The sequence below is a fragment of the Bombyx mandarina genome, chromosome 06 (genome assembly GCF_030267445.1).
Source record: "Bombyx mandarina strain Sakado chromosome 06, ASM3026744v2".
In the NCBI taxonomy this organism is placed as follows: Eukaryota; Metazoa; Arthropoda; class Insecta; order Lepidoptera; family Bombycidae; genus Bombyx; species Bombyx mandarina.
Window position 1 is genome coordinate 8711643 of NC_143213.1, and position 17381 is coordinate 8729023.

The 17381-nt window shown below is 36.5% G+C and overlaps 2 protein-coding genes across 2 annotated transcripts; both read right to left on the bottom strand.

Moving 5' to 3' along the window:
- Positions 1-1329: 1329 nt before the first annotated feature.
- Positions 1330-6669, bottom strand: LOC114241368 (WD repeat-containing protein 36). The gene is made up of 8 exons (XM_028172182.2): positions 5518-6669; positions 5155-5324; positions 4186-4422; positions 3817-3999; positions 3063-3258; positions 2870-2948; positions 2409-2571; positions 1330-2042 (listed from the first exon to the last, which is right to left on the bottom strand). Exons 1-8 carry the CDS (start codon positions 6459-6461, stop codon positions 1339-1341), a joined length of 2676 nt encoding a protein of 891 aa, XP_028027983.2. The 5' UTR covers positions 6462-6669; the 3' UTR covers positions 1330-1338.
- Positions 6670-8076: 1407 nt separating this feature from the next.
- Positions 8077-17287, bottom strand: noi (splicing factor 3a subunit 3 noi). The gene is made up of 11 exons (XM_028172222.2): positions 16782-17287; positions 12542-12589; positions 12313-12471; positions 11818-11890; positions 11609-11700; positions 11210-11431; positions 10898-11058; positions 10570-10695; positions 9914-10106; positions 8531-8732; positions 8077-8268 (listed from the first exon to the last, which is right to left on the bottom strand). The coding sequence occupies exons 1-11, from the start codon at positions 16875-16877 to the stop codon at positions 8135-8137; spliced, it is 1506 nt and encodes a 501-aa protein (XP_028028023.1). The 5' UTR covers positions 16878-17287; the 3' UTR covers positions 8077-8134.
- Positions 17288-17381: the final 94 nt, after the last annotated feature.

The following is a 17381-nucleotide window of genomic DNA, read 5'->3' on the forward strand; positions in this document are numbered from 1 at the left end:
AAAAACACAGTGTGTAATAGCCGGCAAACTTCTTGAGCATTTGTTGACGTAGTGGGGGTAAGTTCGCGCATGGTACACTCACGTGCAAAAACATTACTTACTCTGCGTCATAATTATTAAATTAGTAAAATCAACATATGTATTTATTTATATATTTATTAAAACATCAACAAAACATATAGGTTAATAATTGTAATAATTTAATCTTGGGGTAAAATAGATATTCCTTCTATTAAGTCAAAACTAGAGCTGTTGCCAGGTCTTGGTTCAGTTGAAGCGAAGCTGGTATTTGTAATTTTTTTTTCGTTATCATAATCTTGACCATCATCATCATCACTGTTTTCATCACCCGAGTCGCTATCATCGTGATTAGTCGACATAGGGCTCATCGGTGTAGTTTACAACTCGGTCGATTCGGTCTTCTTTTTTGTCTATAATTAATTATTTTTTGAAGATATTCGATTCGTAGTAATCGAATGTAACTTTTTTCAATTACCAGCTTCCCATTGTTTTCTGTTTTTTTTTTTTCCATCTGAAGCCTAGCTCTTTCATAATACGTCGTAAGCTTCATTTCGAGCCATTAAAATTTATATCTTCTTTAAATTTTTCGAAGCCTTTCTACGGTACGGAGTTTCGCTGCTTGTTATGTAGTTATTATGATTACATCTTTTTATTACAGATTGAACGAAACTATCCATTTCGGTAACTTTCTTCTTCCCTGATCTTTTCTTACCCGGAGTCCGAAACACGGCGAGCGAGCCAGAGCCTTTAGCTTCCTTAATAATGCACCTAACAGCACTCACTGATGGTTTTGTTACTTCCGAAGTCTGTTTTAATTTTTCCATATCATTCTTCCCCTGTTTTATAATGCAGCAATATACGTCGTACACAATTTTTCTACCCTTTCTTTTGAATACTACACCAGTTTGTCGCGGCATAGTGTATGTTTTATAAAAAATCAACAAACACTCAACAAATAGCAATGGCAACAAAGTCCACAAGTAATTATAACAAATAACTTAACGATTAATAACGATAGACTTTCCACTGTACGCAAGCGTACTTTTGGGAGCAAGCGGAACGAGGGCGCGGTGCGGGACGCAAGGTTCGACTGATCTACCAATAACGCGCTCGATACGATTTCCCCTGCCGTCGCGCCTCACCCTCACCACCAAAGTGATCTAAAATTCGGTTCTGCGCAGTCAAGGTCATTTGCTCAAGAAGTTTGCCGGTTACTATAACACTAAACACACTTCATTAGACACTACCACTGCTACTACAAATAATAGCAATAATAAATAAATAAATATTAAAATAAAAGAACAAAAGTAAAATTTATTACATGTCCTTTAATGCCTTAACTATACAGATATTATACATCAACTGATTTTGTAATTTCGACCATGATTCTGTGGCCGCTTCTTCTACTGAAATCAACGAATCACGCAGTTCTTTTTCCTCGGATATAACCTTTGTGTGGGATTTTAAAAATAAACTTAAATAAGATTGAGCTAATTCGAAATCTCTGTTACTTTTCAATGTAATCTCTAACATTTGCAAGAATTTAACCATTACGTCTATAGAACCGCCCATGTCAGGCGCCATACTGTTGATTTCGACTTCAATAGCCGACGAGGATAAGGTCTTCAAAATCTCAACGCATTTACTGAAGTCTTCATTATTATCAGAAGATACTAGTTTCTTGGCGAATGCTGACAACGTCGACAGAGATTCGGGTATCAATAACCTAGAATTACTATTGTGTTCTTTATCTTTTTCTACGTCAAATTCCAGGTCTAAGCTTGGTATGGTAGGCAGGAAGAAAGGTGCCGATTTTGGTATTGTCAGAGGTGTTTTTGGCTTATTACGTTTTTTCACAATATCGAGGTTTAATAAATTCAACCATCGCGACGTTGGCTGATTCGACAAAGTTATTAATTCTTCACTGATTTGGATGGGAGATTTGTATTCTGGTTCTTCACAGACTTCAATGATTTCTGTTTCATTTTGACATGGATCTTTTGGTGTCAATGTAGGCAGAGCTGTAAAAATTCAATAAAAATATATACTGGCGGTAGGACCTCTTGTGAGTCCGTACGAATAGGTACCACCATCCTGCCTATTTCTGCCGTGAAGCAGTAATGCGTTTCGGTTTGAATGGTGGGGTAGCTGTTTTAACTATACTGAGGCCTTAGAACTTGCATCTCAAGGTGGGTGGCGCATTTACGTTGTAGATGTCTGTAGGCTCCAGTAACCAAATTGCACCAGGTGGGCTGTGAGCTCGTCCACCCATTTAAGCAACAAAAAAGAAAAAAAATCTACCTGCCATACAAGATTCTGTGTTTTAAATATATCCTCAAATTAGTTTATCCAGATATGATACTAGATATTATGTATGTTGTACTTACCAAGTTTAGGTATATCCACAGAATATCGGTCAATTGGTTTCAGGAATATCTTTTCATACAAAAGTTTGTTAGCCCACAGAAACACTCCTATATCACCGACATGCGTTGTGGCTAAGTAATCTCCCGTAGGTGACATGCTTAAGGATGTGCATGGTCGCTCGGTCTACAAATAACAGTTAAATAATCAGTTATCAGGTTTTTAGTACTAATACATTATAATTTGAAAGCAATTCTCTATTTTTCGATCGTTTGTTTTTTTGGTTAGTTTGTTTTTTCTTAAAACATTACCCTGGGAACCCTACATACTTATTGTAAACATAGTTTACATAAACAAAGTTTCTGTATCATGAAAAAGCAATCACATATTATTATAATTTTCAGGAAAATAGCATCACGACTGACACAACATGATGACATAAAAGGATGTATGTTGTGAAAATGTTCTATGTTAGTCTACTTACTACAAATATATCTACAAGTTCACCACTAGGTATGTCCCATGTACATATTGTAGAATCCATTGAAGAACTAATCAGCCATCTGAAAATTTTAAATATTCATGTTTCAAACTCCTATTTTTTTTTTATTCTGAGGATTACAAACAAGACAAAACCACTTTTTTGTGTTTCATACTAAAATACATTTAATACACACCTGCTTTGGTGGTCAAAATCAATGTCATTTATTTTTCCTGCATGTCCCTCAAATTTTCTCACTATATTCACTGTGTCTATATCAACTATAGTAATACTGAAATCCTCATTAGCCAATGCTAACAAGGCACTCTCTCTGTGGCATTTAGTCATTGAAACTGACTCTTCTAATCGCATAACTGAGTATGGTGCAGTTACTGAAATAGACATAATTCTAATTAAATGAATATTTATACTTATTCTAGGTGATTATTTTATAATATAGATTTAGCACTATATTTTACACTAAATTCAGGTCACAATATCAAATAAATAAACAGTTATCTGTGAATCCTAATATGGAACAAGTTAAGCCATTTAAATGGTACAAAAGTTAGGCACATCGAGTTTCTCAGATAATATTACTGAAAACCACCACCAAATTTATTCTATTTACAATTTTACTATACTGCACATAACAAAGATGAAAATAATAACTGGTGGATTCCTCGCATGAATAAAAAATCATTTAATTCTGCATAATATTTACTAAAATCAGATGTTTTGTGGGGACATTGTCTGGGATTGCAAGTAAACAAAATATGAATTTGTAAAAATCTTAGTGCTTGTATAGCTTGACAAATTAACACGCTTTTGAGTTAACTGTTATATATAAAGTTAATTAATTGGTAGGCATGATTTGCAAATTGTTCAATTAAATTCTGTACATAAATCAAAAATTGTTGTGATATTATAGCCAAAGGAAGTTCACTTACAATTCTTAAAGTACCAGAATTTCAGTTTATTATCTGCACCTGCAGTGATAGCCTTTTGGTTACATAAATCAGTCTCAACTCCTCTGACGGCACTTTTGTGTGCTATTTTCTTCTCATTCCCAAAAGTCCCTCGGTGTATTCCTGATTGCATGTTGAATCTGTGTACTTGTCCATTACTATAACCTAAAGGTAATTGAAACGAATAATTTCAAAAAAAAAGTTTTTTTTGCATTTGGCGAATTCCAAACTATCTCTTAATGTGTGTTTTTATTCTTTCTGTCTAAGTTTTTTCATACTACCACTATAAAAGAAGGGACTTAACAAAATACAACATTTTTGAGAACATAATTAATTTTGAATACTGCTTACCGATTATAACAAAGTTTCCACAGTTAGTGACGGTGAGGCATGTTGCAACATCTCCTTTTATAAGGCCTGGAGCCTTCAGTATGTGCTGACCCATTTTCATTTTATGATAAGACCAAGTTGTCACCCAATGTAAGTTCCTATGAATCGCTGCTACACTATCCCACTGTTTATCTCTTTGCATGCATAGGCTAAGCCTTGTGACTGGCGGCATGATCAATGGATCATATTGACTTCTCTCTGTTAATAATATAAAATTTATTTCAATGCACAATATTCACTGGTGGTAGGACCTCTTGGGAGTCCGCACGGGTAGGTACCACCACCCCGCCTATTTACGCCGTGAAGCAGTAATGCGTTTCGGTTCGAAGGGTGGGGTAGCCGTTGTAACTATACTGAGACCTTAGAACTTATATCTCGAGGTGGGTGGCGCATTTACATTGTAGATGTCTATGGGCTCCAGTAACCACTTAACATCAGGTGGGCTGTGAGCTCGTCCAACCAACCAAGCAATAAAAAAAAATAAAAAAAATACCACAAAAGAATAACTTGTTTCTTTACCCTATCTTGTACCTAGTTCTCAAAAGTAAGGCTTAAAGACTTGGCTAAGAACTGTATAATTTTGCTGTTGTGTGTTTGACATACTTATGTGAAGGGATTTCTATGTGATATCTTAAATTTATAGTGTAGGTCTACAAAGTTTAACCATTAATAATAGGTATAAATTTAGGCTATGAACAAATAGTTTAAAGTTCACATTGAGTACATTAATACCACTTCCATTTCAGGAATGGTAGTTACCTATCATCCTGTTTACTTTGTATTGATTTCTGCAGATATTTATGATAAACCTACTTTAAAGTTAATTAATTTAAGGCACATTATGCCAGTACCCCTAACCTTTGTAGAAACACTATGATTTAGAATATAGTAAGTATGTATATAAGACCTATCAGTTATAATAGAACTTACTTTTTTTCTTGGAAGCCTTTCTGTTACGAGAAGCTCTCCCCAAATTCTTATTGAATGTTTCTGATATAGTATTCATAATATAGAGGCTACTATCTCTTCCAGCTACTAAAAGATTATCTCCAGTTAAGCCACAATATGTTACATAGTTTGGAGGAAGTGCGGGTCCGTCTCTGCAAAAATTATAATTTTATTATGATGACAGTGTTCTAGTAACCTTCACAACTAATTTGGCTGGGTTTTTTTTTCATATATTAAGTCCTGTTTTATTTGAAAATTATATTTGTTAACTAATCTGCTGAAATTTTAAAAACAATACTAATCTTTAAAATAATGGCTTAGTTTCAAAAGACAACTTGACAATACCTTTTTCTCAATAGTCGAGCTCCACCATCAGGCATATCAAATATCCATAGCTTCAGAGAGTTGTCCTCAGAATTTGTTACCATCAATGGTTCCGATAACATACAGTGCAAGCCTGCTACACTAGCATTATGAGCAGACTCCATCTGTGTATGAACTCTCTTTTCTTCTAAGTTCCATGTAACTATATGACCGGCAGAGCTTCCGGTAACCATAATAGGTGTGCTGTTTATTTGAAATGACAGAGAAGTGACCTTCCCCCAGTCATGGGTGAACTCCATAACAAGTTGATCATAACGCAAATTGTGAAGCACAATCTTGTTATTCGCTAAAGCTATCGCAACAACATCGATTGCAGGAGCTGGCTCCGTAATTTTAACGCAAGAGTTCCAGCCATTAAAAGTATAAACTAATTTTGATGTATTTAAATTCCACAACTGTAATCTGCCCTGTTTGCTGCCCAAGAGAACTTTGTTTAAATATGTAGGAGGATGACATATAGTGGTTATGTCAAATACTTTCTTTTCATATGGTATTTCTAGTACTACTGTCTCTTCTTTGATATCAAACACTTTCAAAATGTTGTCTTCATCTATTGATATAAGATGAGGGCCAAAAGGATACATCAACTTAATGGAAGCATTGTGTCCTCTATACACATGCGTTAATTCGCAACCACGTCTCCAGGCATAAATGTTATTTTCACTTGCAGTGTAGACATGATATTTATCTCCAACCATACATGTTATGGGTCCTGGATGCTCACCACTAACGCTAAGCAAGCGGAATTTGTTACAGCCATAAGTGTGAAACCACTTTCCTACGCTCGTACAAAGTATTGTTTCACCACGTCTTTGGATATATCTAGCAACACACGGCACATGTGTACTAACATAACCTAAAACCCTGCTGCCTGAGAAAATGCGACTACTAGTTTTTTCTGACATATTGAAAAACTATTAAACATTTAGTTATTTTCGAGAAATTAATTCACAAAAATGTTCATCATAATATTTCTAAAATAAGACAATACGATAGTTATTCCGAATATAACTTCAAATGATCTCACTTTTAATTATTTTGTTGTTGTTATCTAAATAGATGAACTGTTTTTTGATAATGAAAACAGATGTTTAAAACAATTTGACAATGTCTGACAAGTGACTGATTACCCTTTGATTCGTCCATTAGACAAGCAAAAGGAACGCTGCCCATACAGTAAGAATTTTTTGTCCCAAAGGTCAGTCACGTCTGTGTGTCAGTCACGTCATCGCGTCACCACGTGTGAATGGTTAAATAAAATAGAAAGCAAGCAGTTTCAAAATTTGAAACTGAAAGGTAACTAAATGAGGTGATGTAATACATCACTGTAGATGTTAGATGAGAAGAAATTAAATAACTCCAGTATACTTGTGAAACGCTTAGCTCTTAATTAGCGACCTTTACTCTAGATTTTAACCGGAAAAACGCCAAATATGCTTTCTCGCCAAAAATATTTTTTATAATTATCAAATTTTTCATTAAAGTCGTCGTGGCCTAAAAAAAGGACGAAATGTTCGATACGTTCGTATTAAGCGATGCAACGATGTTCGAATCCGGCAGGCGAGTACCAATTTTTCTAATAAAATACTTTTTTTTTTATTGCTTAGATGTTTGAACGAGCTCACAGCCCACCTGATGTTAAGTGGTTACTGGAGCCCATGGACATCTACAACGTAAATGCGCCACCCACCTTGAGATATAAGTTCTAAGATTTCAGTATAGTTACAACGGCTGCCCAACCCTTCAAACCGAAACGCATTACTGCTTCACGGCAGAAATAGGCAGGGCGAATACTTAACAAATGTTCACGATTGACTTCCACGGTGAAGGAATAACATCGTGTAATAAAAGCATTCCCGCAAAATTACAATTTTCGTAATTACTGGTGATAGGATCTCGTGTGAGTCCGCACGGGTAGGTACCACCACCCTGCCTATTTCAGCCGTGAAGAGGTAATGCGTTTCAATTTAAAGGGTGGAGCCGTTGTAGCCGTTGTAAGCCATTGTAACTATACTGAGTCCTTATAACTCATATCTCAAGGTAAGGGGCGGCATTTACGTTATAGACGTCTATGGGCTCCGGTAACTACTTAACACCAGGTGGACTGTGAGCTCGTCCACTCATCCGTCCGTTCAAGTATAGCACCTTTTGGGGTCGTGGTCTAAACACAAAAGACAATAATGTTCGAAACTTTGGGTGGCTTGTCCACCCAGCCCTCAAGACAATACAAGATAAAATATACGTAAAAACAAAATCTATCCACTGAGGCCATAAGTTTTAAATAATTGGTGCCAAATTCCAATTCAATCAAGGAATTCAAGTCTAGATAAAGATTCCTTAATGAATAAAAGTACATAATATTTTCTTTACAGATATGGGGTATCGAGTTAAGCACGGAACGGAACTAAAGGACTACTATGATGACGGAGTAGAACAACACAAATCAGTAAAGGCTCTAAAGCTTTGGCGCAAAGTTCATACAGATTGCAAATTTTATTTTAAAATAAAGCTAACAACATCTATACACGCAATATTTATTTCATACGAATCATAAAAATAAGAACCATGAAAAAACTCCTTATAGAAGTCCTTGGCGTTTTAAATCTTCGAAAGTCTTACGATTTACAACATTGCCTTGAGAATCTTCAAATTCTTCATCATTCTCTGCCACGAAACGTTCAGTTTCTTTCTGTTGTTTAATTTTCTCCCACACTGAAAGTAAGTAAGTATGTGTTGTTAAAACAACCTTTAATAATTATTTTTTCATTTGGTATGTACTTTATTAATAATATAATGACTATAGGAATAAATTTTAACACTGTTGTTTTTCGGAGGTGCTTAAATGACGAAGTTTATCAAAAGCAAATGCCGAATTGTAGAAATAAACCTTAGTACAGTTGAGAAGGCATGAAATACAGCTAAATTTAATGTGTACAAAAAAAAGTTGTGAAACAAAACAAGAACGTTAACTTACAAGCAAGGGCATCTTCAATTTGTGTGACATTGGCAAAATGAGCCGTATTCGGTATTCCAAGACATCGCATTCCGTGAGCGTGTCTCCACTCCGCAAAATGTCTCTGAAACGCTTTCGGTCCCTTGTATGTATAGTTCCCGCAAATTTCGCAATTGTAGCTTATGTTGAGACCGTGTAACTTGTATAACCAATATGGAATAGGCTGAAATACCATTCTTACATTTATTATTATGGAATATGTAAAAAATATTTATATCTTGTTTTGGGATCTTTTACAGTATAATCTCACTGATCCGGCACTTCACTAGACTGACATGTCCAATAATCTAGCACTCTTCGTCCACGCCTCCCTCGCCCCTCTACGCTTATGCGTATGAAGTGCATCAGAAACAGAAGAAACAGGAGAATGGGATCCTGAAGTGATAATCTATCTATTGCCGATTGATTACAAAATCTATCAGAAAGAGGATTGGAGACAAGTGAAGAAAATTTAAATTCATGGCTTGTAGGGATCGAAGAAACAGAGCAAATTATGACAGATGTAGAAATATACAAAGTAGTACAAGAAGAGGAAAGCTTTAAATACAACTATAAGTGTTAAACCAGATGAAGCATTTAATTTTTTCAATACCTGCATGACATGGGCAGAAGAAAACGGCATATCTGCCAAAGTATTATAATTCTTCTAAACATGCGGAAAAGGTTGTTAAGCAAGGCAGTGCGTTCCCAGAGATCTTTTTTGCCACGTATCATCCGGCTATGGAATGAGCTCCCCTCCACGGTGTTTCCCGAGCGCCATGACATGTCCTTCTTCAAACGAGGCTTGTGGAGAGTATTAAGCGGTAGGCAGCAGCTTGGCTCTGCCCCTGGCATTACTGAAGTCTATGGGCGACGGCAACCACTCACCATCAGGTGGGCCGTATGCTCATCTGCCTACAAGGGCAATAAAAAAAAAAAAGACTGATTTTTTCTCTATAATCCAGCTTTAACCGAATATTCCATTAATCCAGCACCCTCTGGTTTTTAACAGTACTAAATTAATGAGATTATACTGTAATTACATTTGGCCAAAATATTTCACCATCTACCATTTATGCAATCTTATTAATGTCTATTTGTATACATATTTATAAAATTTCGCCTGCATATTTACTTCCTAATTCTGTTGCAGAATTATGCAGTTAATATGAGGTTTCAAAGAAGTTGATGCATGTGTATTCAATGCATATTTATTTATAAAACATGAAACAAGTCAGAACATTTGAACCTCAACGCAGTCATAGTTGCATAATTTGATATGAATACGCATGATGTCTTGCCCTGTCACCCTATTATTTGCTAATACATGGGTAATGTAATATGTAATAATAATCTAAAATTTACCTTTCCATCCCATCCCAGTGGCAAATTCTTGGGATTATATGGCACTTCATCATCATCTGAATCAAGGTCTGGTGCTGCAGAAGCATCACTTTCGTCACCGCTTTCGTCGCGACGTTCACCAGCAGCTCTTGCAGCACGACGCGTTACATTTTCAATAGTTGATGCTCGTGTACTGCTTATTATAGTCGCGAACCTATGGAATACAATCAAAATAACACCTTCTTATGTCGGTTTCTTTTTAGGGTAAAGAAAGCCTACACTTAATGTATTATCCTGTCTTGTATACACATTAAGCTTTGCCTCCTGGCTAACCAAATCAATATCAATTGCATTTGTATCCTACTCTACTATTAGTCCTAGTATCCTATTTACATGCCTAGAGTTAGAGATAAACCTTCTAGTACTGTTCTGGTACAACTTTTCATTATATTAGCTCTACCGTTGCTCCACTCCAGCCTCGCTTGCATAAAGAAGTTGCTTTCTAAATCTATCAGTTTTCACTCTGCAGTCTAAAAACTATATTCCTTGCATGTTGCTTAGATGTTTTAGTTAGTAAATCATAAAATTAGTAACCAACACTATTTTGAATATTGATTTGGATATTGATTCTTTATTGTTTGGTAATTGAATAATATATTCTACAATAATCTACTTACCTATAAACCTGTGCTTCAATTGCAGCAATGTCTTTTTGTCTTTGTTGTGTGGTAGCCTTTGCCTTATTTCCCTTTTTCGCAACAAGAGACTTGTCAAGGGCTGTTTGACCTTTAGTGCTAAACAACCTAGAATAAAAAAAAAATTAAATGTTTTTTTATAGTATTGATAAGAGGACGAGCTCAAAGCCGACCTGCTGTGAAGTAGTTACCGGAGCCCATAGACATCTATAACGTAAATACGGCCACCCACCTTGAGATATGAGTTTTAAGGTCTCAGTATAGTTACAATGTTGTAAACTTACGAAAAAAAAGCTAATATAATACTCACCTCTGTGCTCTTTCTTCCAAAGTTCCACCACATTTTAAGCCGAGAGCCATAAGAGCTGATTTTAATCTGTCCAGGCCAAGAGACGCCAACTCTTCCCATGATGAAAAAGCCGACAGATCTAAATGCGCCCCCACATTTGTTAAAGCTCCACCAGTTTCTTTCTACAAGAATTTAAATGTCAATGTTACCAGTACTAATCATTTTCTAAATTTATTTTCAAAATTTAATTTCAATTCAATATATAATAATACTAAACAAAATTATTTTCATAAAATGAAGTACACAATTATATTTTTATAATTTCATACTTACAGGCCATCCTGGAAATGTACCAGACTCCCATTGTTTTAAAAACTCCTGATGCCCTAGAGCCATTTCTTGAGCCTGATCCAAAAGAGGTTTAACTCTGGACACAAAATCTTTCATATAAGTGAGCAATGCACGAATGTAATTCCTGTATTCACTATTCTTCCTTTCACGAGGTATGTCAAAGAGATGATCAAATATGCTCAAGTATGTAATATAATCTACTTTCTGTAACAAAAATACTAGTCTTTTTGGTTTGGTCTTAAAATCCTACAATCAACATGCTGGCTTTTAAATGACTATATATGACTATATATAAATATGTTCCAAATAAACTATATGAACATTCACATTGTACTGTATAATTTATATAACTTTTATTATATAAAACAATGAAATACTTGCCTCAATACCTTTCAAGTTAATGTACTTTTCATAACACGAATGTAGGTCCAAATACTTTCCATAGCCTTCTTCATCAGTGAACTCGACAGGAACTGAAAATTTATAATTATTTTTTTCTAATACAATTAATAATAAAATAACATAACTTCTGTTGAAAACAACAATGATGACAATATGTACAAAAAATATTTAATATTTCCAACAAATACCTGTGTAATCCTCAGCAGGATTTTCCCTTTGATTTGCCAACTCTTCAAATTCTACAGACATGGGTACAGATATCTACAACAGAATACATCATGCATATGAAATAAATTTTAAATATATTGGGTACTGATGAAGGTGTTTATGAAAAATGTTAGGGTGCTAATCTGACCCATAAAATTTAAATAGATCCTTAACCTGTCTTACTCATCGCTTTTACATTCATGTATTTATTTTCTGGATCCCAATCAAGTGTCACTCCTCGAGACAGCTAGCAAAATTAAACAACTGGCTGCATTCTGGCAAGGGAGTCAGGATGCTTGTATCCCACACATCCCACATAAACATGAATTAAATCAAAATATAAAAAAATGGTTTATTAATCAAATTATTATGCAAAATTTATACAAGTAATAACTTTTCAGGTGTAAAAATTTCTACATCTACATAATAGATGCACTAAATCACAAGTATTTTCTATTATAATTATTGTAACTCACTTCATTTGGATGTTTTCTATGAAACTCTTTAATTTGCTTAAGTCTCGAATAGAACTCCTGGAACTCATGTGGACCTGACAATGCTGATATTTCTTCTTTTCGTAATCCATCTTTATCTTCATACAATTCTTTAAGTCTTATAGAGGCTTCAATATATCTCTAGAAACAATTAATATATGCTAAAAGACTAGTGGTTACACAAACTGTAAATTTAATTGTATATACATACATCATGTAAATTCTTCAAACGATGATCAGCATTTATAGTCTCCCGATGCTGAAGAAACATAACCATTATAATATATTTCAGCATAGTATGTAGTATATGCAAAAAAAAATTCAAATTCTATAACATACAGTGTACAATTATAAAACAACAAGTATTAATTAGGTTTACATCAAAAATAAATATATTCCATAGCAAATACTTTCATCATGAAGCAATTCTGATTTCCTATACATTAGAGAAAAAAATTACATTTCCTCAAGTCTAACATTAATTCCTACGATCATGAGCTCTGTTAGATATATAATATTTATTTTTGGCTTAGAGAAATAATGCATAATTATTAATTATGCATAATCAGTTACAAGTACCTAAGGAGAAAAAACCGTCTCTCGCCAAAAATTAGATGGCGTATGCTAGAGACAGATGAGTATGCTGGTCGATTTAGGGAAATAATGGTAGAAAACATCTTGGAAATGAAGGATATGAAAGAGAAATCTGCGAATGATTGTTGGGATGAAATGGCAAATAGTGTCAGGAAGACAGCTAAGGCTGTGCTCGGCGAATCAAAAGGGAAAGGTATAATTGACAAGGATACATGGTGGTGGAATGAGAATGTACAGAGAGAATTGAAAGAAAAGAAGAATGCATTCAAAAAGTGGCAACTAGAAAGAGGTAATGAAAGTGAGAGGCAAGCTAGGAAGAATGAGTATAGAGAATGTAAAAAAAAGGCCACTAAAGCGGTTGCTATAGCCAGGTCTGACGCTCAGAAACGGTTGTATGCCGCTTTAGATGGACCTCGTGGACAAAAGGAACTTTACCGTATTACAAGAGCTAGAGAAGAAAGAGCGAAAGATATTAAGCATGTCAGATGTATGAAAAATGAGACAGGTAAAGATTTAATGAGAGATGACGAAATAAAAGAGCGCTGGAAGATATATTTTGAAAAATTAATGAATGAGGAGAACGACTGGAATAGAGTGATTAATATGAAGCCAGAGAACGTCGGATTTGTGAATGAGATTAGTATGTATGAAGTTAGAGAAGCAGTGAGAAGTATGAAAAGCGGAAAATCGGAAGGACCAGACGGTATACCAGTGGAAGTATGGAAGATACTGGGAGAAGACGGATATAAGTGGCTGACTTTATTCTTCAATAAGCTGCTGCAAGAAGAAGTGATCCCTACGGAATGGAGCATCAGTACGCTGGTGCCCATATACAAAAATAAAGGGGATGTGCAAGACTGTGGCAGCTATCGGGGAATAAAGCTTATGTCTCATAGTATGAAAGTTTGGGAGAAAGTGATAGAAAAGCGATTGCGAGATGAAAGTGAGATCACCCAAAACCAGTTCGGGTTCATGCCTGGTCGCGGGACAACGGACGCCATATTTGCACTACGCCAAGTGTGCGAAAAACATCGCGACGTGCACAGGAATCTGCATATGGTGTTCGTTGATCTAGAAAAAGCGTACGACCGAGTACCTAGAGCAGTTTTGTGGTGGGCATTGAATGAGAAAGGTATACCTGGTAAGTATGTGAGGTTAATCTGTGCCATGTACAGTCGAGCCAGGACGTATGTACGAACCGCCGCGGGGAATTCCGACGAGTTCAATGTGGCAGTGGGCTTACACCAAGGGTCTGCACTAAGTCCCTATCTCTTCCTGCTTGTGATGGATGCCTTGACATCGGAGATACAGGAAGAGCCCCCTTGGTGTATGCTGTTTGTCGATGACATAGTACTCGTCGGAGAAAACGGGCTCGAGGTCCAAAACATACTGGAGAAATGGCGATGCAAGTTGGAGAGTGTTGGCCTAAAAATCAGCAGATCGAAAACCGAACATCTGTTCTGTGATTTTGGCGGTCTCTCCAATTTTACACCCATTTCCCTCGACGGAACACCTTTGCCAGTATGTCAAGACTTCCGATACCTAGGGTCTGTTATCCAAAGCGACGGTGAACTGGATCGTACTGTGAGGCACAGAATTGACGCAGGATGGATGAAATGGCGGCAGGTCACGGGCACCATATGTGACTCGCACATCCCTCTTCCCCTAAAAGGGAAGATATATAAGACCTTAATAAGGCCTGCCGTCTTGTATGGATCAGCTTGTTGGACAACGAAAGTGGCGGATGAAAGGCGATTGCATGCAGCAGAGATGCGAATGTTGCGATGGATGTGTGGAGTAACGAGAATGGATAGAATACGGAATGAATATGTTAGAGGAAGTCTGAAAGTGGCACCTGTGACAGAGAAGCTGAGGAGTGCACGTTTGGGATGGTATGGACATGTGATGAGACGGAATGAAAATGAGGTTGTTAAGAGAGTGTTAACTATGAATGTGGAAGGATTTAGAGGAAGAGGTAGACCTAAGAAGAAATGGATGGATTGTGTGAAAGACGATATGGGTAGGAGGGGAGTGAGCGAAGAAATGGTATATGATAGAAGAGTATGGAAGGAGAAAACATGTTGCGCCGACCCCAGGTGACTGGGAGAAGGGCAGGATAATGATGATATGTAATTACATAATAATGCAATTTGTTGATTTAGAAAAAGCGTATGATAGGGTTCCCCGTGAGGTTTTGTGGTGGAGCATGAAAGTGAAAGGAGTGCCAGGGAAATACCAACGGCTTGTTCGAGCTATGTACGGTAGAGCTAGTACGTACGTACGCTCCGCAGCTGGCAATAGCGACGAGTTCAGTGTGGCGGTAGGCTTACACCAGGGATCAGCTTTAAGCCCTTACCTGTTCATCCTAATAATGGATGCCCTAACATCGGACATACAGGAAGAGGCGCCTTGGTGTATGCTGTTCGCCGACGACATTGTTCTCGTTGGAGAGGAAGGGCCTGAGATACAGAGGAGATTGGCAAAATGGAAAGAAAGGTTGGAAAACGTGGGTTTGAAGATCTGTCGAACAAAAACCAAGCACATGTTTTGTGATTTTGGTGGTTCTTCAGACTTCACGCCAATCGACTTCAAGTACCTCGGCTCTATACTCCAGAACGACGGCAACATAGACCGGGACGTCGCAAATCGAATAAACGCTGGTTGGATGAAATGGCGACAGGTCTCTGCAACAGCATGCGATCGTAGAATGCCCCTTCAGCTCAAGGGCAAAATTTACAAAACGATCATTAGACCTGTCGTGCTGTATGGATCTGAGTGTTGGGCGACGAAAGTTAAGCAAAGCATGAAAGAGGAGTGCATGCGGCAGAGATGCGAATGTTGAGATGGATGTGTGGAGTGACAAGAATGGATAAGATAAAGAATGAGTATATCAGAGGAAGTGTGAAAGTGGCCCCGGTAAACAACAAATTAAGGAGCGGACGGTTAGCGTGGTATGGACATGTGATGCGTAGAGAGAAGATGCATGTGACTAGGAGATGTATGGAAATGGTAGTGCAAGGTAGAGGGGGAAGAGGTCGACCAAAGAAGACATGGATGGAGTGTGTGAATGACGATATGAGAGAGAGAGGAGTGAGTGTTGAGATGACGGCTGATAGAAGAGAATGGAAGAGAAAAATTAGCTGTGCCGACCCCACATAGTGGGATAAGGTGGAGAAAAAGAAGAAGAAATAATGCATAAGCCCACAGCCTAAATAGTATTAAATGGTTACTTGTACATTAAGACATTAATGCCACAAAATAAGAGTCTACTAGAGGCTTCAGTTCTGACTGGTGTGTAGAATAGCTTCAAGACAGAAACTAACAAAGTTGTAGTGCCTAATAGTACCATACAAGGTGTCCCTAATGGGACAAACCAAATCAACAATAAATCAAGCTGAAACATTGTTATAGATGGAACAATGCAGATCACATTAAAAATGTAAAAAATCTAAGTTGTAATTAGTAGTTTCATAACAAAACTAACTTATTAATTGTTTCATCTGTTCGATAACAGCCCTGAATTTATACAACAAAGGTACCATTCATTCAGCAGTTCATTCAAATGTTAAATGCATCAGAATTAGACATTTAATTTTAAACAAATACATTTAGTTCATTTCTAAAAAATAAATACAACAAAAAATGTAACCATATTACTATGTGCAATAGGTGTACTAGGTGATTGTTACTAAGTTTCACCTTAATGTACAAACAAAAAAATCTTTGAAGGGGTATTCATGTGTGTATGTATTTCAATAAGCTAACATCAAGCAACTGTTTTTAATTTATTAACCTCAATAAGGCACCCGCACCCCTTAGGTAAATCCAATCTACAGTGATCATGTAACATGGCTTACCCCAGTTTTTTTGTGAAGAATTTCTTTGACCATTGCGTCCATGGTTCTTTCCCTTTCCTCATGGTAGCTTCGTTGTTGCTCTAAAATTGTTTCCATTTTTAAAGGTTATAGAAATTGTTTTATGTCAATCACCTTGTAAAATACAATAATATTAAAATAATGATTAATGATTTTGAAGTTTAAATTATGTGAGAAAATATATGGTAGCATACAAAATATGCTTCAACTCAGTTGAATCAACTGTATTAAATTTACGTTACTGAGTATTGAAATCAATATTTTAGATAATAACAATAATGAAGAATCAAATCATCAACGTTTTTTAGATATATTTTATTCATTGAAGTAGTATGTATGAAATGTATACGTAAACCATAGATACAGTGTGACCATCTCTTAACTATAGATCCTGCCTTATGCCGGCCACTGACATGCGCGCAAATATTCGTACATTGTACGAATGTTTGCGCGCATGTGAAAGGCCGTCAAACATTCATTCGCAAACCTAGCGGCCGTGCAAATGGGTTCGCATACTCAATTTGCGAACCCGTTTGCGCTTCCTCCTACACTTGTTTACGAATGTCTCACGAATTTCTCCTC

Excerpts from the sequence above, each read along its gene's own strand:
- LOC114241368 (XM_028172182.2), bottom strand. The coding sequence starts at position 6,461 with ATGTCAGAAAAAACTAGTAGTCGCATTTTCTCAGGCAGCAGGGTTTTA. Across the intron at positions 5,325-5,517 it reads GCTCGACTATTGAGAAAAAG|AGACGGACCCGCACTTCCTC; the intron begins GTATTGTCAAGT and ends TAATTTTTGCAG. Across the intron at positions 2,572-2,869 it reads AACTTGTAGATATATTTGTA|ACCGAGCGACCATGCACATC; the intron begins GTAAGTAGACTA and ends TGTTATTTGTAG.
- noi (XM_028172222.2), bottom strand. The coding sequence starts at position 16,877 with ATGGAAACAATTTTAGAGCAACAACGAAGCTACCATGAGGAAAGGGAA. Across the intron at positions 11,891-12,312 it reads ATAGAAAACATCCAAATGAA|ATATCTGTACCCATGTCTGT; the intron begins GTGAGTTACAAT and ends ATTCTGTTGTAG. Across the intron at positions 10,696-10,897 it reads TTGGAAGAAAGAGCACAGAG|GTTGTTTAGCACTAAAGGTC; the intron begins GTGAGTATTATA and ends TTTTTATTCTAG.